The 25230-nt window shown below is 41.0% G+C and overlaps 1 protein-coding gene across 2 annotated transcripts in view; it reads left to right on the top strand.

The window, feature by feature from the left end:
• Positions 1-623: 623 nt before the first annotated feature.
• Positions 624-25230, top strand: part of TRIM44 (tripartite motif containing 44) — a 110336-nt gene continuing 85729 nt past the window's right edge. The window contains exons 1-3 of one of the 2 annotated variants that reach the window (XM_036106705.2): positions 624-1588; positions 22636-22713; positions 24395-24460. In XM_036106705.2, the coding sequence (XP_035962598.1) occupies positions 920-1588; positions 22636-22713; positions 24395-24460 (813 nt within the window). In that variant the 5' untranslated portion in view covers positions 624-919. The remainder of the gene's footprint in view (positions 1589-22635; positions 22714-24394; positions 24461-25230) is intronic. The other variant, XM_036106716.2, reaches the window with a different exon arrangement.

Here is a 25230-nt window from a genome sequence, read left to right as displayed (position 1 = left end):
CACTCAGAAAAAGGCACAGAGGTTGCCACCCTAGAGATTCCAAGCCCCTAAGAAGCAGGAATGCAAATAGACTTTGCAAACAGACAAAGTGTAGTATTGCTTTGGATCGAAAATGTCTGTTTGCAGAGCCTGACTCTGAAATTCCCTGAGCCTGGGAGAACAAACACAACCCTTCCCGGGGCGCTCTGAAAATCCCAAGCGATCAGGTTCAGTCTGGTAAAAAAAAACACTCAGTCCTGGCACCCTGCAGAACACCTGGCGGTGGGGACTGGGATGGGCGGCGACAAACTGGAAGGACCGAGACTGAAATGCACACGTACACCTGCCTAGCGGCCTTGAAAAGTCAGGTTGACACCTCCAGGGCCGTGGGAGAATTTGACCCCGCCTCCGCAGCGAGCGGGAGACCTCCTCCATCCTCCCCCTCCTTCCGGGGCGGCCGAGCGCCCCCTTCCCCCCACTCCCTCTTCCCCCCGCCCCCGGGGAACGCGGAAAAGGGCCCTTGCCACTTTAAATGACTCAGGAAGTGAAAAGAGGCCGCTGACAGGGAAAGGGAAAGCGGAACCGGGGCGGCGGGGCCAGCGGCGCGGCGATCTCGCCGGGGGCAGCGCGAAGCAGGGCGGCGCGCGGCGCGGGGGCCGACGGGGGCGCGGGGCTGCCGCGCCGGAAGTGCCCGCGCCGCCGGAGGAAGCGCAGCGGGCGCCGAGCGGCCGAGCCGGCGGGAAGGCCCCTGGCTCCTCGGCCGGGCAGGGGCTGGCGGGAGCAGGCGGCAGCGGCGCCGCGGCCCCAAGCCTGCCTTGAGACCCGGCGCGGCCAGTGCCCGGGACGGGACCCGGGCGGGGAGGAAGTAGGGAGGAGGCCGCGCTGAAGCCCGGCGGCGAGCTCCGAGGCCCAGCGGCCTGGGCCGCGTCACCGCAGCCACATGGCCTCCGGAGTGGGCGCGGCCTTCGAGGAGCTGCCGCACGACGGCACGTGTGACGAGTGCGAGCCGGACGAGGCTCCGGGGGCCGAGGAAGTGTGCCGAGAGTGCGCCTTCTGCTACTGCCACCGCCACGCCGAGGCGCACAGGCAGAAGTTCCCCAGCCACCACCTGGCCCAGTACGTCCACGGCGCCGCCCAGGCCTGGACCGCCGGAGCCCCGGGGCAGGGCGACGCCAAGGAAGAAGCCGAGGCCAAGGTGGAGAATGAGCGGGACCTAGAGAGCGAGGTGGGAGAGGAGAGCGAGTCCGAGGAAGACAGTGAATCCGAAGAAGAGAGCGAGACGGAGGAAGAGAGCGAGGATGAGAGCGAGGATGAGAGTGAAGAGGACAGTGAGGAAGAAATGGAGGATGAGCAAGAGAGCGAAGCAGAGGAAGACAACCAAGAAGGAGAATCCGAGGCTGAGGGAGAAACGGAGGCAGAAAGTGAATTTGACCCAGAAATAGAAATGGAAGCAGAGAGAGTGGCCAAGAGGAAGTGTCCGGACCATGGGCTCGATTTGAGCACCTATTGCCAGGAAGATAAGCAACTCATCTGTGTCCTGTGCCCTGTCATTGGGACTCACCAGGGCCACCAGCTCTCCACCCTAGACGAAGCCTTTGAAGAACTAAGAGTAAGTATTGGGCATTCAGAGCATAGGCCTGGAGGTCTGTACACCTGGGTTTCAACTCAGGTGGCCTAGTTGTGGCCACATTCGCCTTCACCATGACCTTAAAAGGCTAGTCTGTTCAACTTAGTGAGGGCAGTGCTTATACCCTCTTTTTGGTTGAACTTTGAGAATCAGTTGAAAGTTCTGGACTCTGACCCGATGGGAAATATATGTACACATGAAACCTAGTGTACAGTTTCTGGAAAATTGCAAGCCTCTGGTGTCTGGATCCCAGTTAAAGCATTCATTGGGAGTTTTGACCCCATTTAAGCCAATTCCCACAGCATCGCCATTGTTGAGACTAGTGCCTTGACTTGGTAAGGCAGTCTCTTTGCGTACTTGAGAATATGGGAAACCGTGCTTCAGCCAGATGAACCCAAGCAGATGGTTCCTCTGTAGTGAAGAGACCCCCTGACAGGTGGTGGTTTCTGTATTAAGGTCATATGTGCCCCCAATTTCATTCAGGTTCTTCATGTGTGACAATTATTTGGAAAGGAGGATGAGAGGTTGGAAGCAAACTTGGAATGGGAGTTCCTGTGTCCACCATCTTTGGCAGGAGGGCAGGACCTTTATCTATCTTGGACCTTGCTGATCCCCTAGAACAGTGTTTGGAAAGTCGTAGACATTAATAAATCTTTTTTGGGCCAACAAATTTTTAAATGATTTGCCTTTTACTTATATTGTTGATCTTTATAGTCAGAGAAATTGCTGGAGTTAACCAGGGAGGAAAGTTGGAGCAGAGTGACCAGTTCATTAGTGAATGTTGTCATGTTATGACGATTTTTGTTTCCCTAAGTAACCTTGCAATTACTGGCACTGGGATAACAAATACTTTGTTAATGAAAATTTCCTGTGTTGAGATTTTCCTTTTTTTTAATTGTAAAATACACAAAGTATATAAAAATGTATGCACAGTCTAACAAAAAATTATAAAGCAAATTCTGATGTAACCTCTACCCAGATTAAGACAAAGAATATTAGTAGCAATATTGAAGACCTATGCCCTTTCCAATTATAACCATTTCCCTTCCCTATAGGTAACCATTTTCTGGACTTCTGTGGTGATATTTCCTTGCTTATCTTTATAGTTTATCACATATGTATGCATTCCTAAACTTACTTGAGCTTGACACAGTTGATGTCATATTGTGCATTCTTGTGGGTTTTGCTTCATTTTTTTAGCATTGTGTTTGTGAGATTCATCCAGTGGGAGCTGTGGTTTGTTCATTTTCATTGTTGTGTAGAATTCCATTTTATGACTATGCCACAAGTTACCTCTTCTATCAGTGATGAACATTCGATTTCCAGATTCTGAGGTTTCTGCTTATTATGAACAATGTTGGTATAGACATTCTTGTTCATGTCTCCTGGTGAACATCTACATATATTTAAATGGAATGTAAACCTAGGATGAGATTGTTGGGTCACAGACTGTGCATATCTTAAATAGCACCAGATTTTGCCAACTATTTTCCAAAGTGGTTGTACCAGTTTGCATTGCCTTGAAGAGTGTATGAGAGTTCCTGTTATTCTGTATCATCACCAGCACTTGCTATTAGAGAATTTAAAATTTTTGTCAATTTTGTGATGTATGGTATCTTCTTGTGGTTTAAATTTGCATTCCTCTAGTTACTGAGGACTTTGTGTATCTTTTATATCTCTCCTTTTGTGAAGTGCCCCATTGAGGTTTTTTTGTTCATTTTTCTGTTAGGTTGTCTTTTTCTCATTAATTTATAGAAATGTATTCTGACTTCTTTGTTGTTTCTGTGGGTTGCACATATCTTCTAGTCTGTTTTTTAAAACTGTGCCTTGAGTAGAAGCTCTTCATTTTAATATAGTAGAATTTATCAATAATTGCCTTCTATTGTTAGTGCTTTTTGTGTCTTGTTCCACTTAGTATTGCTTTTCCCATAGTGGAAATAGGGGCTCAATTTCATTTTTTCCTCTTGCAGGTAGCCAGTTGCTCTAGCAGCATTTATTGAAAAGCCTGTCTTTTCTACATGGATCTGCTGTGCCACCTGTCCATATGCCTGTGAATATGTTTCTTGGGTCTTCTGTTCTCTACCATTGACCTGTTAGTGCATCTCTGTGTGAAAAACATGTTTTCTTAGTTACCATAGCTTTGTAACATGTCTTAGTATCTGGTAGAGCAAGTTCTTCCACTTTGTTCTTCTAGAAAGTCTTGGCCTTTTACATTTCTTAGAAGCATACTATAAAGTTGTGTTAAGAAAGCCTGCAGAACGTTTTTTGTATTGAGTTTATAAACCAATATATAGAGAATTAACAGCATTCCAAGATAAAGTCTTCTCATATATTTAGGTCTAAATTGCCTCATGATAAGGTTTTATAATTTTTTTTTCAGAAAAATCTTGTATATCATTTTGACATTTATTGCTGGATACTTAAAATTCTACAGTATTGTACAAAATTTTAAAATTTTTGTTTTCTAATTGTTTGTATATAGGAATACGATTAACTTTTATGTATTGATTTTTATGTTAAGATGTCTGCTAAATTCTCATAAATATTCTAATAATTAATGTGTAGATTAATTCTACGTACATGACCATATTATCTGCAGAGAGGGACAGTTTTTGTTTCTTTCCAGTCCTTATATGTGTTGTTTTTTTTCTTGTCCTAATACTTTAGATAGGACCTCCAATATAATGTTGAATAGAAGTGATAGTGGGTATTCTGGTCTTGTTCTAATTGATGAATAATTTACATTTCACACATAAGTGTGATAGTAGTTTGTTTTTTTTCACAGATATATTTCATCAGATTAGGAAAATTCCTTTTAATCCTAGCTTAAGAGTTTTTCTTTTCTTTTAGATATTATTTATTTATTTATTTGACAGAGAGATAGCGCAAGTAGGCAGAGCGGCAGGCAGAGGGAAAGGGAGAAGCAGGCTGTCTGCTGAGCAGGGAGCCCAATGCGGGGCTCGATCCCAGGACCCCAGGATCATGACCTGAGCCGAAGGCAGCCGCTTAACTGACTGAGCCGCCCAGGCACCCCAAGAGTTTTTCTTAATATTCAGTGGCTACTGAATTTTGTCAAGTGGTTTTCCTGCATCTATTGGGGTGTTCATCTGATTTTACTAGGTTAATGTGGTAAGTTATGTTAATTGATTTTTTAAATTTAAAAATCAGTAATACGTTCACATGCCTCAAAAGTCTCTAGTTCACCTTTGTCCTTTTCACCTGGTTTCTTCCCCAGCAACTATTGGTGACCACTTTTATTAGTTTTTTGCACATCTTTCAAATGTTTCTTCTTGTATTTGTACACAGAAAGATGGGTGTGCATAAATATGGTCTTATTTTCATCCCTTCATGTCACTGTATTTTACAATTAAAGCAGCTTTGCATTTCTGGGGTAAATGCAACTTGGTCATGGTGAAGTATCTTCATGTTTTTAAATTTGGTTTATTAATAATTTAGGATTTTTTTCATTTGTATTTATGGGAGAAATTAGCTTGTAAATTTTCTTCTTTGTACTGGGATTCTGCTATCCAGGTTATGTTGGCTTCATAGTATGAGTCACACTGTATTGTTTCTCACATCGTTTCTCTCTTTTAATGCTCTGGAAGTGTTTGCTTAAGATTGGTATGTTTCTTCCTAGAATGATTGGTAGAACTGACCATGGAAGCTGTCTGGACCTGAAAAGAGAAAGAGAATTTTGTTACTTTGTTTTCTATTTTTGATTATGAATTCAATTTCTTTAATGGTCATAGGTCTGTCCAAGTTGTCTATTTTTCCTTAGGTCAGTTTTGATAAGTTACATTTTCCCAGAAGTTTGTCCATTTTGTTTAACTTTTCAAACGTACTAGTATAAATTTGTGAATCATATCCTCTATCTTTCTTCATACTGTAGCTATCCTCTTTATTCCTGTGAGAACAGTAAGCGTGTTGGTCATAATCTGTTTTTGGTAATTCCAGTATGTGGAGACTTTATAGATCTCCTCTGCTGTTGTTTTTGATGGTATTTTTCATGTTTCTTTATTTCCTTTTGTGTTATGTTTGCACAACTCTTCATTGCCTTTGAAAATTATTTGTGGGGATTTCCCAAGCCTTGGCATGAAGCTGTATTCTTCGAAAGAGGATTGACTTTGCTTGTGCTAAGGCCTGAGAGTACAATTTGTTTAGAACCCCCTTAAACTAAATGAATTGCTTGAGATTTCTTGGATCACATTTTCAGGAAGTACCTGCCTAAGTTTACAACTTCTTAAAGATTTCATTTTCATCCAGCCCTGCAGCTCCTCCCCTCCTTCTGTTCAGCTCCAAGGCAACACTCCCACAGTCCTCTTCAGAGGGTGAGATAGTGGCAAGTTTAGTTTGTTTTTACTCTAGGATTTTACTCTTTGGCAGGGGTGAGAGCATCCGAAGTCTGTGTGGAAAGGGCTCTTTTAAATGTCTCACCCTGGGGGCACCTGGCCGGCTCAGTTGGTAGAGCATCTGACTCTTTTATTTATTTATTTGACAGAGAGAGAGAGCGAGAGCAGGAACACAAGCAGGGGGAGTGGGAGGGGGAGAAGCAGGCTTCCCGCGGGGCAGGGAGCCCGATGCGGGGCTCGATCCCAGGACCCTGGGATCATGACCCGAGCCGAAGGCAGACGCTTAACGACTGAGCCACCCAGGCGCCCCACATCTGACTCTTAAGGTTGTGAGTTTGAGCCCTACATTGGGTGTAGACATTACTTAAAAGACAAATTAAAAAACAGTGTCTCACTCTGAGCATGCCACAGCTTTGCTTTCTCTTATCTTCTCCTTTTCCAGCTCACTTTGTAACCCCTATCAAATGCACAGCCCAATTTCTTGCAGATCAGTAAATGTCTTCAGATTGAGAGCCGCTTCCCATACTTTTTTATTTATTTATTTATTTATTTTGAGAGAGAGCACAAGTGAGAGAGCACAAGAAGGGGGAGCAGCAGAGGGAGAGGGAGAAGCAGACTCCCCACTGAGCTGGAGCCCGATATGGGGCTTGATCTCAGGACCCTGAGATCATGACCTGAGCTGAAGGTAGCCGCTCAACCAACTGAGCCACCCAGGCGCCCCTCCCGTACTCTTATGTTAACATTGGAACAGTATTGCTAACTAAACTATGGACATTATTAGAATTTCACCAGTGTTTCCTCTAATTACAGGATCCTGTGGTCACATTACATTTTTTTTTGCTTTTGATGAACTTGATAGTTTGGAGGAGTGCTAGTCAGGTGTTGTGTAGAATGTCTCTTAGTTTGGATTTGTCTGATGATTTTCTCATGGTGAAATTGGAATTAATGGGGTTTTGGGCAATATAAATTCTCTTTTTTGCTTTGCTTTTTTAACTTAGCAGTATGTCTTGGAAATCACTCCACAGATATGTCTATTTATTTATTTATCTATTTTTTTTTTTGACAGCTACAAATACTCCATTGTATGTCATTTGTTAAATTCTTAATTAATGATATTGTGTTTTTCAACTCTAGGATGCTTATTTGGTTATTTTTTAAAGCTCTATTTTTTTGAATCTTTTGGGGTCTGATTTTATATTTTCATAATTCTTCTCATATCTCATCATTTTTCATCCAATACTAGACATTGTGTTTAAAAGAACTATAGACACTAGAGTAGTATTTTCTTTTCTCCCCCTCAGAAGTGGTATGCCATTTACTCTACTAGGCAGCTAGGATGAGGGGCTGATTATTTTGATCCAGTAAAGATTTGAGCTTGATCAGAGCTTGGTTGCAGCTTTAATTAGTTTCAGTTCACTCTGGTTTCAAATGTTTTGAGGCCAGTGTACATTTGCTTATTGGAAGAGAGTAAGGCTCTTGGAATATTGAAAGTAGCACAGCATGATGATGGTGAGGGAACAGGGTCTTTGTTACACTGCATTCATACAGCCAGTATTTATGGAGTATTAGCCAAGGGCAGGAGCTTCTAAGCATTGGGGATATAGCAGTGAGCAGAATGGAGAAAGTCCTTAATTCTATTGGAGCTTACATTATATTGGGAGGAAATAGAGAAAAACCAATTAGCAAATAAACATGTAGTGAATGTTATAAAGAAAAAATGAAACAGTGTAGGATTAGAGAGGAACAGAAAGTATCCTAGCTCTGCCACTTGCTTTTTGACATTGGGCAAGCTATGTAACAGTTTGGTCTTATTTCCATATCTCTAAAATGGGTATGAAGTTATGAAATAAAACAGGATTTTCATGTGAATAAAATGGTTTAGTTTGTGATAAGACACTTTAACAATGCTTAACACATTGTAAGTTCTCAGTAAATGTTAGCTGCTGATTTTATTATTAATATGAAGAGTCTGGTTAAACATACATGTTCTGATAGCTTCGTGCCTAACCAGGCTGTGAGTGGCTGGTATTGGTGGAGGAAGGCCAAATTGTTGCGAAGGGTTGCTGACAGAGTAAAGCAAACTTCAGAATGGGCAGAGAACCAAGGTGACTGTATGGCAAGAGGGGCCTGAAGTTTCTGTCTCCAAAGGATTTTTGTGGGTCCAGATTTGAATTGCGCATGTGTTCCAGCTTTATCATAGAAATATAGTTACACAGCCCAAATTATGATCTCTCACCTGATTTATAACCTCTCATCCAGATATGCAGGTTTCTCTTACCATAATTTCTGGCTCTGAAAATGGGTCATTGGGTCTGACAAAGGAACTTGATCTGGCTTATGGATTTATTCATATGAAAATTCTTATATTGTCAAGGGGATTTGCATTCATAGCTATGTTAATGAGTCATTTTTGTTGAACAATAGAAGTGCAATTAGATGGTCTCAGAACTCTAGGCCAGTAGTTTAAAAAATTGAACATAACCTACAATAGGGGAAGTATATTTTACACTGTAACCTTGTTTACACACACACACACACACACACACACTTTTAAATAACTCAAATGGAACACTGTATGCCTTACCAGATAGGATGTTTTCTTTTTCTTTCTTTTTTTTTAAATTTTTTTATTGTTATGTTAATCCCCATACATTACATCATTAGTTTTAGATATAGTGTTCCATGATTCATTGTTTGTGCACAACACCCAGTGCTCCATGCAGAACGTGCCCTACCAATACCCATAACCAGGCTAACCCATCTTCCCACCCCCCTCCCCTCTAGAACCCTCAGTTTGTTTTTCAGAGTCCATCGTCTCTCATGGTTCTTCTCCCCCTCCGATTTCCCCCCCTTCATTCTTCCCCTCCTGCTACATTCTTCTTCTTTTTTTCTTTCTTAATATATATTGCATTATTTGTTTCAGAGGTACAGATCTGAGATTCAACAGTCTTGCACAATTCACAGCGCTTACCAGAGCACATACCCTCCCCAGTGTCCATCACCCAGTCACCCCATCCCTCCCACCCCACCCCCCACTCCAGCAACCCTCAGTTTGTTTCCTGAGATTAAGAATTCCTCATATCAGTGAGGTCATATGATACATGTCTTTCTCTGTTTGACTTATTTCGCTCAGCATAATACCCTCCAGTTCCATCCACGTCGTTGCAAATGGCAAGATCTCATTCCTTTTGATGGCTGCATAATATTCCATTGTATATATATACCACATCTTCTTTATCCATTCATCTGTTGATGGACATCTTGGCTCTTTCCACAGTTTGGCTATTGTGGACATTGCTGCTATAAACATCGGGATGCACGTACCCTTTCGGATCCCTACTTTTGTATCTTTGGGGTAAATACCCAGTAGTGCAATTGCTGGATCATATGGTAGCTCTATCAGATAGGATGTTTTCTGTTATTGTTCTATTCTGTTCAAAAGAATTCTGGATTCTCACATTAAAGTAATTATATTGCCTATTAATGGGTGTGTCCTGTGACTTGAAAAGTACGTGTCTAGTGCACTGTAGGATCACTGAAGGAAAGGTAGAGTTATAAAATGGCTAAAGGACAAGTGGTAAGCGGAGTTCAGCAGATGCTTATGAGCATCTGTGGAGTTCTTAACATGGCTTTATTATGTACAGATCCAAAGGGTTTGAAGCCACACCCTTTGCCCTGGAGTGTGCCTTTAAGAGGAGTATTTGGGGAGCAGAATGTTTGGTTAAGTGGCATTGGGAACAACTGCAGAGAAGAGCCAGTGAGGGAGCACTAGGAGCAGGGTGGTTCGAAGGATATAGGCATATGCTCAGAACAGCTGTGGCTCTAGGAGGGCTAGAAATGGAGGTATGTCACTGCTCTATCCCGTCATGGTTCATGACTCAGGCTCTTTAGTCAGCTCATAAGAAGCAGCTCTGGTAGGGAGGGAGAAGGTTGAAGGTCTGCCAAAAACATCTAATTATATTATTTTTAATTGTCTGAAAGGTTTGGGTTATCTTCTAATAAAACTATGAAGCCCTGGCTTCAGAATGTTGCAGTATCTTATTTATTTGTTTAGAATAAGACAAACTAAGACTAAGGTCTTTAAAGGGAATGGCTTCCTGTCAGTTAGAGCAGCCCCATATGGTTCTATGGAAAATTTCTAAGAGAGGCATACAGTTCTGGGATTGCCCATCTGAGTCTACCCTTCAGAATGTACTTACTTAACCTGTAGTAAGTCTTGGAGTTAATACAGTGACGAGGACAGACAGGGCCCTAGCTTTCATGGAGTTTTCCCTCTAGCTGGGGAGAAAGAGAGGTAATTTGGGATGGTAGTATGTGCTATGAAATCAGCATGTCATAGTGAAGGAGTGAGTGGCATGGCAGCAGAGGGTTACATTTTGGTGAGGTAGTCATGGAAAGCATCTCTGAGCATATGACATGTGGGCAGAGACCTGAATTTATGAGATCTAGCAAAGATCTAGGAAAACCCTTCTTTTGTGTTACCAATTGAGTACTGCTTATGCAAAGTTCAGTGATTTGTAGCAGAGACGATTGCTTTGGTTCCTACAACTTTTTATAAAGGGATTGTTGGCTCTTGAAGTGAGAAGATTATCATAATTCTCGCTGTTTTAGTGTTCTGTTAGCACAGGTAAAAATACTACCCTGTGGAAGGAGTATGAGCTTGTGGGGAGGTCCTGGAGGGCTTCTGCAGGGTTGAACATGGGAAAAGCTGTCTCACTGTGTCCTGTTAAAGCATGGACTCTTTGTATAATCTTCATTATTAAAATTATACCTTATAATCTAAAATTAAGAAAAATTCTGGGAGAAGAGTGGTTAAGGTAGAAAGAATAGTGAATGCAAAGGTTCTAAGGTAGAGGTGAGCTCGGGGTATTGGAGGGACAATAAAAAGGTCATTATGAAGCAGAGGGGAGTGAAGGAGGAGTAAGAGGTGAGGTCAGCAAAGTAAACAGCGTGTTTCTCACCTTGGTATCACATTTCTGAATCATCTGTGGAGGGCAATTCTTTAGAAAATACCTCTGATTGGCCCTATCCACGCCAGGTAAATCAAAATCTCCGGGATTTGTCAGGTATTTTGTAGAATGTCCTTTTATTGGGATTCGTCTTGTGTTCATCTCATGATTAGACTAGAGTTAGTGGTTTTGGGGAGGAAGACCACAGAGTTAAGGGTGCATGCTATCAAGATGACTTATCACGGTTGGTGTCTGGGAGCCAGAACAGATTAAGAGCTGGCACTTATTATATTACTACTTATGTGGTAGGCACTGTTCTAAGCTCTTTATACATATTAATTTGATCCTCATAACAATCCTAGAGGTCCATTTTATTTATTTTTTAAAAAGATTTATTTATTTTAGAGAGAGAGAGCATGTGTGCAAGCACGAGCAGGAACGGCAGAGGGAGAGAGAATCTCAAGCTGACTCTGCACTGAGCACAGAACCAATGCATTTTTACCATCATGACTTGAGCCGAAACCAAGAGTCAGATGCTTAACCAGCTGTGCCACCAAGGTGCCCCAAAGTACATTTTATTATCTCTATTTTAAAGAGGAAGGAAACTGAAGCATAGGGAGATCACGTAACTTGCCCAGGGTCATACAGTTGGAAAGTGGCAGAGCTTAGCCAGGAGTCCTAATAGCTGACTCCTGAGAAAAGGTCCAAGCTTTTCCTTCTCTCTCTCCCAAGAATCCAGTGCCTTCTTTTTCTCTTCCCTGACCTCTCGATCAAAATAGAATGGGTTACTGGGCATTATGTACTATTAGATTATTGCTTTTCAGGGTAAGGTTGCTGATGCAGTAGTCTTATTATTCTTAAACCCCTCTGAGAATAAAGGACTGTGTGCCTTTGACATCAGCTTTTCTTGACTACAGCCCACAATATAGAAGTTGCCCTGTCTATTCGTTGGTGTACCCACTTCTCCTCCCTTGCATCTGACCCAAGACTGAGAAGCCAAAGGTGGATCTGTGTCAGTGCTCATTGTGTCTTCTGCTGGAACTTACAGTTCAGTCTGAGATGACCAGCTCAGTTTCATATTCCTGTCCCAGTTGGTTCTTTTAATATCCAGAGCCACAGTCTAAACTTGTGTGGCAGGAAGGAGCACAGATGCTTATGGACTGTCAGAAGAGAGGGGGCAGAATATATACAAGGAATAGCTGGAACAAAAGCTTTGGTCCTGATATGTGGGGTAGAGATGAGAATGGGGTAGGAAACACAGAATTCTGGCCCTGGCAGACTTAAATCCTTTGTATGTGTGTTTTGTTTTTGTTTTTGGGGTGTGTGTGTGTGTGTTTATGTGTTTGTGTGTGTATCACTGTCATAGATCAAGCCAACATGGCATCAAAGAATATTAATATTGATGTCCTTTTCATATGTCACAAAATGAATGAAGAATTAAAAAAATAAAATCCTTCAGATATGCTAAAGGCTCAATCCATAATGTAGGCCAGATAACTATATTCTTGTTGAACATTTAACTATATCTTAAACTCACTTCAGATGTGTTTAACTAGTTTTTGGTCAGGTAGCAAAGAAATCTGCTTTTAACTTCAATAGAGTATTAGAGGAAACATTCATTTTAATGTGTACAAGCTATAGCATATAGTTAGCATTAAAGACTGGTATTTTAGGTTAATCTTATTTCTCTGAATAATTTTTGAGCATTTATGGTGAGCTGTGTGACGAATATTGAGAATAAAGAAAAGTTTTTGACATTAGGAAGCTTATAGTTTAATAGGAAAGACAGTCTTTTCAGGTGCTTATTTGTGTATAAATAGAGCAGAGGTACAAACAGTATACTATGGGGGCTCAAAGAAAAGAGAAACTAATTTCAGCTGAAAACATGGAATCAGGAAAGATTTCTCGGCAGGAATGGTATTCAAGGTGGACGGGATGGATAGGATTGTACTAGGTAAATATAGACTAGACTGCTAGGTAGCCTTCCTGTGTTCCCATAGCAACAGACTATATACATTAACTGTAGCATTAATTACAGTATACTCTGAGATGTTATTTCTTTCCATGTCCCCTGTGGGTTATAGTTATAAACTCTTCTAGGGTTACTACTATAAGTTGTTTATCTTTGTTCCCAGTACCTAGCACAGTGCCTGTTGAGTAGTAGATGTACGTGGAATATTTGGTGAATATATGATATGAAATATCTCATCTAGTTTCTAGGGTGTTGTTGAAGAACTGAAAGAGACAGTATTGCATAATAATTTAGTGTATCAATGTTTACATTAGTTCAGCTGCATCTAATATAATGAAATAATTTGGAAAAATCCAAAATAATAGCAACTCAAACAGATACTAATTTCTCTCTGTGTAAACGAAGTCTGGATGTAAGCAGTCTAAGGCTGGTGTGGAGGAACTGTGATGTTATTAGGAATCTACGCTCTTTCTAGCTCCACTCTGCCGCCCTTAGGGTATAGTTCTTGTCATGGACCAAGTTGACTGCTGGAGTTGAGCCAGCACATCCAAGTTCCAGGATACAGGCATAGGAAAGCGAAGAAGGACACACCCCTCCATTTTAAGGAAACCCTGCAGAAGTTGCACACATTGCTGCTTATGTTTCATTGGCTAGAATTCAGTCCTGTGGCCTTTTCTAGTTGCAAGGGAGTCTAGGAAACAGTCTTTTCTTCAGGCTACAGTGTGTCCAGCTAAAAGCTGGGGTCTGTTACTAAGGAAAAATGGGAGAATGAAATGAAGGACCAAGCAGTCTTGCATTAGTTGGCTTTGCAATCTATGAATTTGAGTATTTATTAGCTGTGTCATGTGGGATAATTCACTCAGCCTCTCTGAGTCTTGGTAACATCAGCATAATAATTGCTTCTTCTTGTTGGGTTATAGTGAGGAACAAAGATCATACTTCTAAAGAGCTTAGCGTAGTGCCTGGAGGATAATAAGCCCTCAGCCATTGGTGGCTCATTCTTATTACCATTTTAAAGCCATCTAAGGTTCTATTCTGAGTTCAATTCCAAACCAGTTAGTCTGGCAGCAGAAGTTCTGGACACCAAGTTTCTTTGGGTGAAAAGTGTTCAGCCCCCTCTCCTTCTGCTCCTTCTGCCTGCTTTATTCTGGTGGGTAGATAGGCTGAAGAAAAACTTGTCTTCGAGAAGAGGCTCCTGTATGTTTCAGTGTCCTGCTGGTGCCTAATGCACTAGCTAACCAAAACACAGCTGGTAGGTCTAATTTTAGGTTCACAAGTCTTGCTTGTTGTCCTCTTTAAAATCTGTTTTACATTCTGAACTGTGGGAAATTTTTATAGAAGCAGAGGGGAGGCAGGGGCAATACATTATTTTCTGGTTAGGAAATAGCTTCCATTTTCTTTCCAGTAGGCAGTCATGGGAGAGATATTATAGGCACCCTTCTGTTCTCTCTGTCCTTTGGGTCGGTGTAAACCCTGGTGGGGTGTAAGTTGTGAGTGGTAGACTCTGACTTCACGTGCATGAAGAATGAAAATACTGGTCTTCAGCTGAGGTTATAAAACTGAGACAGTCTAGAAACTCTGCTGTTGAATTTTGAGGCTCTTTCCAGAGATGAGAATATAGTAGTAATAGTTATTGAGTGGTTTTAGGTCAGGTGCTTTTCATTCATTGTTTCAATTGATCTCAGTAGAACTCCCACAATAAGCTATGTTACTATGATTCTCATTTTACCATGAGGAAACTGATACTCAAAGAGGTTGAACTTTGTGGAAGGTCACCTAGCTAGTAAGTAGAAGGACTAGGGTTTGAACCCAGGTCTGATGCCAAAGTACATGTACTTTCCACCACCCCATGTTGCCTCTACTCCCCCATTTTAATTATTTCCACTTACATCTAAACTTTAAAGTTGTACCAACGCAGTTTTCTGATGTTTACCTTCTGTATGAAAGTATTTAATACTTTCTGAATATTCTAAAACCGTTTTCTCTTCTACCTGAAGTTTTCTTCTAGATATTTTACAAAGTATTTTGATTAATAACAGGTTGTTTTGTCATTTTTTTCTGTTCATCCCTTCTCTATCTCAGTACTTGGTACTTAGTAGTGCTTCAGTATGTTGTCATTCAATTAATAATAACAACAACAATGATAACTAAAACTTATTGAGAACTTAGTATGTGCCAGGTTCTGTACTATAAGCTTCCTACATGTTGGTTTTTTTTTTAATTTTATTTATTTATTTGACAGAGAGTGAGAGAGAGGGAACACAAGCAGGGGGAGTGGGAGAGGGAGAAGCAGGCTTCCTGCCGAGCAGGGAGCCCAACGTGGGGCTCGATCCCAGGACACTGGGTTCATGACCTGAGCCAAAGGCAGACGCTTAACGGCTGAGCCACCCAGGCACCCCTAAGCTTCCTACATGTTATCTCATCTAATTTTTACCACAGTTCTTTGAGGTAAAGTATTTATTAAGATATTTTTATATAGTGGTTGAAGTTAGTAGCATGATGATTTTTTCCTTTGATCTATTCATTCAATCAGGTAGAGTGTTTGGAACAGTAGGAAATTTAACAGTGAGTAGTTCTAAGTTCCTGTTCTCATGGAGCTTATATGGTATGAGCAAAACAGACATAAGGAAGTTCAACAGTAAATTATATTTCAAATGATGATAAGGTAAATACTAGGGATAACAAACTAGGGGAAGGAGGAGGAGAGTGACTGGGATGGGAGAATAAGAGGGAGGCTATTTAAGGACGTGAGAAGGAGTTGTTTGAGGTAGTGACTTGGGTAGACTTTGAGCCAGTGATGGGAAGATCTAGGGGCATAGTGGCCCAAGTGGAGGGAATAGCATGTGAAGAGGCTCTGAGGTGAAGGAAGCTTGCTGGGGAATAGAAAGGATGGCTGGAGAATAACTGAGTAAGGGTAAGGGGATGAGGGAGTAGTAGTTGAGATCAGATTACCAAGTAGGTCGTGATGAGGACTTTGGATTTCCTTCTGAGTAGCCATAGACTATTCAAGCAAGGGAGTGAGTGAGTGACTTAGGTTCTTAGACTTTGACTCTGGTGTCTGTGTGGAGATGGACAGTAGGGTAGCAAGAAGGAGAACAGTGCTCTTGCTTGGCCTGAGGAGTAGGACAGATGGTGAAGAGTAGTTGGAGGTGGCACGTGTTTTAGAGCTAGCTTTAAAAGACTTGGCGATGGGTTTCTCAGAACCAAAAATGATTTTGGATCTGAGCAACTGTATAAAAGTAGTTGCCTGACATAGGAGTAGACTTGGAGCTGGAAAATCAAGTAATATTGGTAAAGAATTTTTGTACATGGCATGGTGATAAAAAATTCAGTTTCATTTCCTTTTGACAAGGCCTTTGCTTTCTGATTTGATTCCTTAGGAAGACTTGCTGTATATTCTTTTAGTCTGTTTCCACTGCTTTCCCCCCAAAAAAACTTTTTGTAAAAATAGAAAGTTGGGTTGATCTTTTTTTTTTTCTTTTTAAAAGCATGTTACCAACACAAGGCCAGTGGGATAGGAAAAAAACCAAAACAGCCAGCCAGTATTCTTTCTGAACTCAGCATCTTCTGATTTTTTATAAAGAGAATTCAATATTTAGGAGCCAGCTTAGGATGTTTAAGTGATTAACATTTACAGTTCTACAGAGAAATTACTGTTCTTTTGGTGCCCAGCTGCTTATTGGCATTAGACTAGACTAACTCCCATTAAACAGAGATACTTCTTGTCAAGAGACAAAAGTCAAGAGATATTTCTTGTTCTGTTGCCGCTTTCATCTACCATATTCCACCTTTGTTTCTGCTCCTCACACATTTTCAAAGGACGTTTACATTAAAATGAGCTATATTACTTTTTTTGTTTTGGGGGTAAACGGATGAACATGTGTTTATGAGGTGTTCTCAACCCCTTTAAAGAGAGACATCCCAGGTTTTTGGTGTTCAAATACAAGGACCCTTAGAGGTAGAAAACCTTCAGAGTGTTACTTCCAGGGATAGCAACTTCAGATGTCTGTAGGGACCAGAAAGGTAACGTAAATCGGGAGGCAAACCAGGGTAACCATGGCAAACTGGAGAGAGTTTGCCTGGTGTAAAGCGGATAGCTGCTGCTTAGCTTCAGCCAGTTGCTGCCATGTGGGAATGAGAGCCCAGTATAATCAGATCTTTCAGATTTTCAAAAGAAGCTAGAAATCTTTATTGCTAGGTCATATGTCCTGATTTTTAAATGCTGGCAACTAATTTAAAATTCCAAGTATGCTGTGTGGGATAACACTCTAAAAGTCCAAAAAAAAAAAAAAAAAAGTTCTGTAGGCTGCAGGCTACAAATTTGTAGATTCTGATTTGGTCCATTTTCTTCCTTCACAGATTGAGAAATAGAAATCCAAAGATATAAAATGACTTTTCCAGGCTCACGTAGGTAGTGGCAGAAGTAGGAATAGAACCTGGGTCTTTTTTCTGTGTGCAATTGTCTTAACACGGAAAGTTAAACTTTTTTGGTACCTTGAGGAAAGCTAATGTCCCTTTCCCTAGAAAAGTACATGTACATTCCAAATTTTGTACACAGTTTTAGGGGTTTTAAACACCCTGAAGTCTGTACATAAACAGGTAAAGAACCCTCTCTTGTACCTGCCGGTTTATATGTTTGCAGTGTAAAGGGAACAGTATTTAAGCAAACTCACGTAGAGAAGCACTGAAGAAGCCGTAGGTCTGTCCTCCCTTGCTCACTCCTACCTTTATGTATTCTAAATCTTAGACAGTAGGACTACCTTTAGCTAAGTCTAAGACTCTTCCTACTACTGTCTGCAGTACCAGTCCCTCCAATCATTTGTTTCAGGTGTTTTACATACATATATAGCACCCATGGAGAGTAACAGTTTTTTCTTTTTTTTTTTATAAATGTTATTTATAGTATGTATCCTTTCGCAAGTTTAAAAAAAATTCGGTATGTCTTGCCTTGTATCCAGGCACATTAACAGATCTACTTCATTCTTTTTATTTGCTATATTATATTCCACACTTTGTTAATTCCAGAGCTTATTTAGCCACCCACTGTTGATAGATGTTTAGAATGTTTGCAGTTTGTTCAGTACTACAAACAGTGCTACCATAAGTATTTCTGCGCATGCCTCCTTGACACATGAGCTAGGTTTTCTTAAGGGGATAAAGAGAGAAATGGACTGGCGAGGTATGTGATTTCAAAGTAGCTTCATCATTTTGTATCAGCAACATATGGAAGTCCCTAGTTTCTCCAAAGCCCCTCATCACTTGATATCAGATCAGAACTTTTTTTCAATATGATGGATAAGAAATATCTTAATTGCTAGTAAGTTTGTGCATCTTTTCTTTTAGTATGTATGTTAGCCATTCTGCATTTCTATTATATCATATCCTTTGTTTGGATTTCTTTTGGGCTTATTTGACTTTTTCTTATTTATAAGAATCCCTTTTGTATTTTCTTATGTATTGTTGACACCAATCTCTTTTGCTGTATATATTGTAAATCTTTTTCATTTGGATTGTTCTGATCCTGGTTTTGCTGCTGACTGACTAGCTTTGTGATTTGAGGGGCATTGTTTGACTTCCACAGAACCATTTTTGACCATTGTAAAGTGAGAATACACCACCTCTTAGTTACTGTGTAATTGTGAAATGCCAATGACAGAGTGTATAAGCCCTGTGATTTATAGGTTCCTCATTTGATTTCCACGAGCCATTTTCTCAGCTGTAAATTGTGAATACACTAGTTTTTAGGTTTATTGGGAAATGCCAGTGAAAGAGCATATAAAAGTGCTTTGGAGAATAAAGAATAACTTCAAGTGTAAGGCATTTGTCCTTTCTTTGGCTTTGTTATGACTCATCCCCAGGAGTTGGCTTTTGTGAAGCATGCTACATCTTCACAGATTAATCAAACTCTGAGAGGTGGGTGTCACAACATACCACTTGTTTCTTTTTATTCTACATTCTTTCAGGGCAGGAAAGAGGTGTGTAAACAAGGTATGTTCACACTGAACTCCTGTGTTCTTGGAACGTGTTAGGTGGGATGGAGGTGGAGAAGAACGGTATCAGGAGACTCTGACTTCACCACCCATAGTGCTGGCCGCAAGGGCTGACACAGTAGAATCAGGACACTTATGGAACCAAATGTCTATGAGGTTAGAATTAGCCTGCCCTTTGTTACTGTTGTGGTCCGCCTCTCAATTAGAACACAGTTTTCAGAGGCAGTTGTTCTATTCCACCACAAAAGGGAAGTATGAGGGTGTAATTTCCGATCCTGGTTACCTTTTGACTGATGACTGCCCTTTGCAAACAGATTAATTCACTAAAACATGATAACCACCCTTTGCTCTGGGGACACTTAAACTCAGATACCGCCTTAGACCTAGATAACCCTGTGCCCCTACCCTGTGCTGCATGCTTTAGAGGGCCCTTCCTTTAGAGGGCCTATGCCCATTCCCTTCTTGACTACTCTTCAAGTACCCAGGACCCAAGAATTACCTGACAAAATGTCGTGAACCTGCTTTTGAGGCCTGCAGAGCCTCTTTCTGAGTCTGTCCTCCCAAAGATGGATCAAGCCATTAGACTCTACCCCTGATGTGTGCATTACTGGGTCCCAGGTGTGACCAAGGGTGACTGTTTAGTACACCCACAGCTTGGGTGTACTAGCTCGAACATCTGTATACTATACAAGGCTTTTTGGGGTACAGAAAGTGTGTGGGGAAAGAAAGGAGGTGAATCTGGGGCCAGCGTCATCCACTTATACTTTTGCTCCAGCCCTGCAGCTGTTGGAGGCAGGTCTGCCCAGCGGAGCCTCTCCTTTCTGACCATCTGCTTATTTTATGGGTAGAAAAAAAAGCCATTGAGGAATGTTTTCTTCACCACCCATTTAGAAACTGGGTATCGCTGACTCAATGTAGACCCCAGTTAATCTCTGAGAATAATTCTCAAAACGGGGGTGGGGGTTGGAATGGGTGAATTTCCTGAAGGGAGAGTATCAGTGCATCTTCCTCTGTCTCTCCCCTGGGTAGGCAGTGCTGCTGATGCTTGGTGAAAGGAGGGAGGATTCTGCTGACACACTGTATTTTTATGAAAGAAGGCTAAGGGTTCCCTTATCTCTCCACACAAGGCACATCTGCCTGCAAAAGTGTCGTCTGCTTCTGAGGGATGCCTTCGTCGTTCTGTGTCTTTTCTGCATGTTTTAAGGCACAGTTTTGGTGCATTCCTTTCTGTTCTGTAGAGCCAGGGGGGAAGTCATAATATATCAGGGCTTTTGCTGAAGAACTTAAAATGGGCGCTGGCAGCTGGGATGTGGGGGAAGAGAGCTTTCCAGGGACGAGTGACCTGCTTGTTCAGCCAATGAGAAGCAGGTTACAGAAATGATATCACCAGACAGACTTTATTGTCTGATCATCTCATAAAAGCAGGATTGTGTCTGGCAACTTAACCCTTTTTTAGGTCCTTCAGGTCTCACCCACTCTGGTATGTGACCTCCAGATTCTTTTTCCCAGCTGTCTGCTGAGAGATCACAGAGATTAAAGATTTAAATTGGTGATGAAATTTGGAGAGTTGTAAACCATCATTTTAAAACTACAAATTATTAAAATTTAGAACCCCAACTAGAATGGGAATGTCAACTACACTGTGTTTGGAGAGCACATCTAAAGCTCCCCATCTAATCATGTTACACCAGGCTTTTGCTGGATAGACTTGGGAAAAGGAGTTAGAGGGAAAACAAGACTGAGCCTTTAGTCTATTTTAATCTACATAAAGGGGTCTTAGTAAGAATTTCCTGTTTTAGAGGAATTGGAATTGGTTCTGAAAATTTGGAAAATATTACTGATTCTGAGACCAATTTTGAGTAACATATTTGTAGTGTTTGTTTATATTTTACCTCTTGATTATCCCTTCCCCCATAAAAAATGTCAGTCATTTTACTTCTTCATGCTTCCTTTCATCACTGTTGAGATGCAGGTGATGATCCTACCTGATCCTACACAGGAGTTGAGATAAGAAAATAAACTAATTTATGTGATTTTGGAGTGTGCTACGCACATGTATTATAGTTAGGTCATTCATGTCTTAAGATTGCATGTTCGTTCATTCATTTGTTCAGCAGACTTTTTCAAATTGTTCTTGATGCTGGGCACAGATACAGAGATAGAAGCTATAGTTCTTACCCTTAAGGAATTTAAAACGTGGGGCGCCTGGGTGGCTCAGTCGTTAAGCATCTGCCTTTGTCTCAGGTCATGATCCCAGGGTCCTGGGATCGAGCCCCGTATCGGGCTCCCTGCTCAGCAGGAAGCCTGCTTCTCCCTCTCCCACTCCCCCTGCTTGTGTTCCCTCTCTTGTTGTGTCTCCCTCTGTCAAATAGGTAGATAAAATTAAAAAAAAAAAAAAAGGAGTTTAAAATATTGTGAGGCAGACAAACAATAATAGAAATGTCTCATGAATCTGTTGCATTTACCATGTTCCAGGCCCTTTTCTGAGCACCTTAGCATATATTAGTTCATTTAATCTTACTATAATGCTGTGAAATAAGTACTGTTATTAGCTTCATATTACAGATAAAGAAATAGAAGCATAGAGACGCTAAGTGACTTGCCTAAGGTCACACAGCTAGTTGGTAGAGTTGGGACTTGAATCCAGGCTGTGTGGCTCTAGAGTCTATTCTCTAAATCTCTGTTGACCAGTACAGTAGTTACTAGCTATATATAGCTCTGGAGGACTTGAAATGTGGTTTGTCTAAATTGAATTGGACTGATTTCAAAGACTTAGTATGAAAAAATGTATCTAATATCTCATGTTGAAATCACATGTTGCAGTGATAATATTTTGGATATACTAAGTTAAGTAAAATCTGTTAGAAATTAATTTCACTTTATTTTTGTGGCTACTAGAAAACTTAAAATTACATATGTGGCTTGCATTTGTGGCTTAACATTTCTCTTGGACTGTGCTACTCTAACTCGTTATAATGCAGGGGCACTTGGGTGGCTCAGTCGATTAAGCGTCTGCCTCTCTCTCTCTCTCAAATAAATAATATCTTAAAAAAATAAATCGTTATAATGCGGTAGTAATAATAGGAGACGTTTGTTGAGCACTTACTGTGTGCCACATACTGGGCAATACCTTGACACTGTTCTAGTTAAGCCTCAAAATAACCCTGTTTATTATCCACATTTTAAGAAGGGGCAGGAGGTTTTGAGAAAGTCAGTAATTTACCTGAGGTTAGTCCACTCGTTAATGACAGACCCCAAATTTGAAACCTTGTATGTCTGACTCAAAAACCTGTACTCAACCAGTACACTGTAATACCATTTCCAATTAAATCTTAGGGCATTTTCTTTGTTTTTATTTCTATAAGAATATTTAATACTGCATACTTCTGTATCTGGTATGTAGAAGTTCAAGATAAAAATCACTAGGTCATAAAGTGGACATCCTAGATCAAAATCTCTTTTCAGAGCTTCAGCTCTCAGTGAACACTGGCACAGTTGAACCCTAAGATGAAGCAGTGAGTCAGCCTGTACAAATTGCATTTAATTTTCATTCCAATGGTTCTCTCAGATCACTGGGCAATTTATGTCATGACCCTCTTTGTCCAATAGAGAGAGGAAGAGGGGCAGTGGAGCTTTCCTTAGTCATTCAGTTCTCTTGGCTAATAAGAAGAAAAAATTGCTTTCCATTTCATTGTTTCATGAAATGCTGTTTGTGTTTGAGAGAGCAACAAAACGCTGTCTAATGATCCCTGACTTTTCTTTCTTTTAGAGCAAAGACTCAGGCGGACTGAAGGCGGCTATGATAGAGTTGGTGGAAAGGTTGAAGTTCAAGAGCTCAGATCCTAAAGTAAGTATTGTTTTGGAATTGATTGGGTATTGTATTTCGTTCTCCTTGAGCTAAGTTCGAGGGATGTTAATGATCATCTATCTGAACATCGCATTGAGATCTAATTAAGCCTGCCTATCAGAAGCAGTGTTTTAATATGCCTAGAGATAAGTCATCTGTTTTTTCCCTTCTCTGTTTTATGACTTACAACATATAATCATTAATTGTTTTCCCTGAACTGCAGACAAGTGCATTTTTAATCTTCCTTTAACAGGCCTTTGAGACTACTGTCATCTGTGTCCATTAAACTCAGTCAAAGGCATCCAAGGTACTGATCATCTTAATGCTGGGGACTGGAACAGGCTCCAGACCCATCCAGTTGGTGTTCAGCACTAGTGTCTTGTCTTTCTCCCACTTATAGCAACCAGCGGCCACGGTGAATGCTTTTGTCCTCATGACCTGGAGTGTGGTCTGGGAAATGGTTTCAGCTTCCCAGCTTTCTTTGCAATATGTTGGGAGCTATAAGATTGATATTCTGGGAGACTCCATAGCGGGGTGGGGGTGGACTGGGATCTGAGCATGCCAGAGGGAATCTGACTAACACAGCCTCCCTTCTCCTACCCATAGACTTCCTGTGGCACTACTGGATATTGGTCCCAGCTGGCTCTGCCTGAGAGTCAAAGCCTTTTACAATCCAATAAGGAAAGGAGCACAATTTTGTTTGACTTTTGGTATCCCCACCCCCTTTCTTTTAATTTAAAGTTCTTTATATGGGGAAAAGACTAGCATTTCTTGAGTACCCACTGAGAGAGCCAGAACACTGTGCTAGGAGCATTACATATCTTTTTTAAAAATTGTGGTAAAATATACATAATGAAATTTACCACTTTAACCATTTTTAAGTGTATAGTTCAGTGGCATTCAGTATTCCCATTGTTGTCCAACCATCATCACCATCACCATCCATCTCCAGAACTTCTTCAGTTATTCCAAACTGAAACTTTCTGCCCATTAAACACTAACTTCTTTTTCTCCCTCTGCTCTTGCATACTTGTGATTTTTGTAACAACCTGGTAGAGTAGCTTATTATTCCCATTTTATTGATAAGGACACTGAGGCTTAAAGAGGTGGGGCCATTTGCCCTGAATCTAGTATAATTTATTTATTTATTTTTTGAATCTAGTATAATTTAGAGCTGGGATTCAAATTGACTCCAGTACCTGTGCTCTTTCTTTTATGTCACATTGCAGACCAAGCACTGGGGTTCATCTCCTTTCTACCATCTAATCCCGTTGTGCCCCGATTTTCTAATCTGAAACACTATCGAGGCGGAGCCACAGACAGTGACAGGCTTTTCAGAAGGTGGCTGCAGTCTCCAATCTACTAAATAACTTTCTCTTCATACAGCATTGGAGGTATTGGACATTGGTAATATCTCTTGCCTTCTGGTGTAGTTAGGACTCCAGAGATAGAGGGTATCTTGATAGAAAAAAGTTGGTGTAACCTTTATCAATTTTCTTAGCTCAAAGTAGAAAGACCCCTGGTATAAGTAGTTTTCCTTTAGTGAAGATGAACTAGTTAATTATTAAGGATTACTGAAAGCTTTTTTTTTTTTTACCGAGTTTTTCTGGTTTCTGGGGCAACAGCTATCCTGAAGGAGACAACTGTATTTTCTGTTTCTGCCACACCCACATGCTTGTAGGCAGTGAAGAGCAAGAGGATGTATACAGATTACACTGAGTGGCTTCTGTGCATGATGATAATACAGGTAAAGTGCTTTGGGGTCCTTTATGAATGCATAGAGTGCCTCTAATAGGAAACTTGCCAGAGGTGAAAAAATTGAGTGGTCCCATGAGAGCAGCTTGTAGAAGTCTCAGGATTTTCCCATGGTGCATCATGAGCTAAAGGATATTTCTTAGGACCAGACTTGATCTTGGATATGTGCATACACACCTCTTTTATCTTCTCTTTACCTTGTCCTGAATTATTTCCACCAATCTCCTTTATTTTCAGACCCCGTTCTGGTCTGCCATATGCATATACTGTACATACCTGGAGCCAGCTTGAAGAAGGTCCAATGTCATTGCAGAATGACTGCCAGATCACAAACAGGTGGGGGGGGGGTGGAAAATGGGACACTATATACATAGTTTTTGCAGCAAATAGTTGTCTTCCAAGAGAAGTTTTTAGTCTGTTCTGCATTCATTCCCTCAGAACTCTACCATCCCTTTTTTAAGTTGGCCTATTTAAGAAGGGCAGAATCTCTCAGGCTTTATGACCTGTCATTTCCTGGCACAGGAGCTTTTCATAGAAGCACTGATTTGAGTCATGGAGCACTGAGCGCTATCACTGCCTCACTTCCTCTAGAATTCCGTAAAGCATCACATAGCTTCATTAGTCCAGACACTGAAATCTACTGGGGACTGAGTTAATTTTTACCTCTGAGTTTTGTCAGAGAGGAGTGGAAGATGACTAGATTAACCATTTTTTAAAATTATAAAATAATATATGCTTATAGATTAAAAAATACAGATATTC

Source organism: Halichoerus grypus, chromosome 11 (genome assembly GCF_964656455.1).
Source record: "Halichoerus grypus chromosome 11, mHalGry1.hap1.1, whole genome shotgun sequence".
Classification (NCBI taxonomy): domain Eukaryota; kingdom Metazoa; phylum Chordata; class Mammalia; order Carnivora; family Phocidae; genus Halichoerus; species Halichoerus grypus.
The sequence above is the reverse complement of the archived record's forward strand: the minus strand, read 5'-3'. Positions and strand labels throughout refer to the sequence as shown.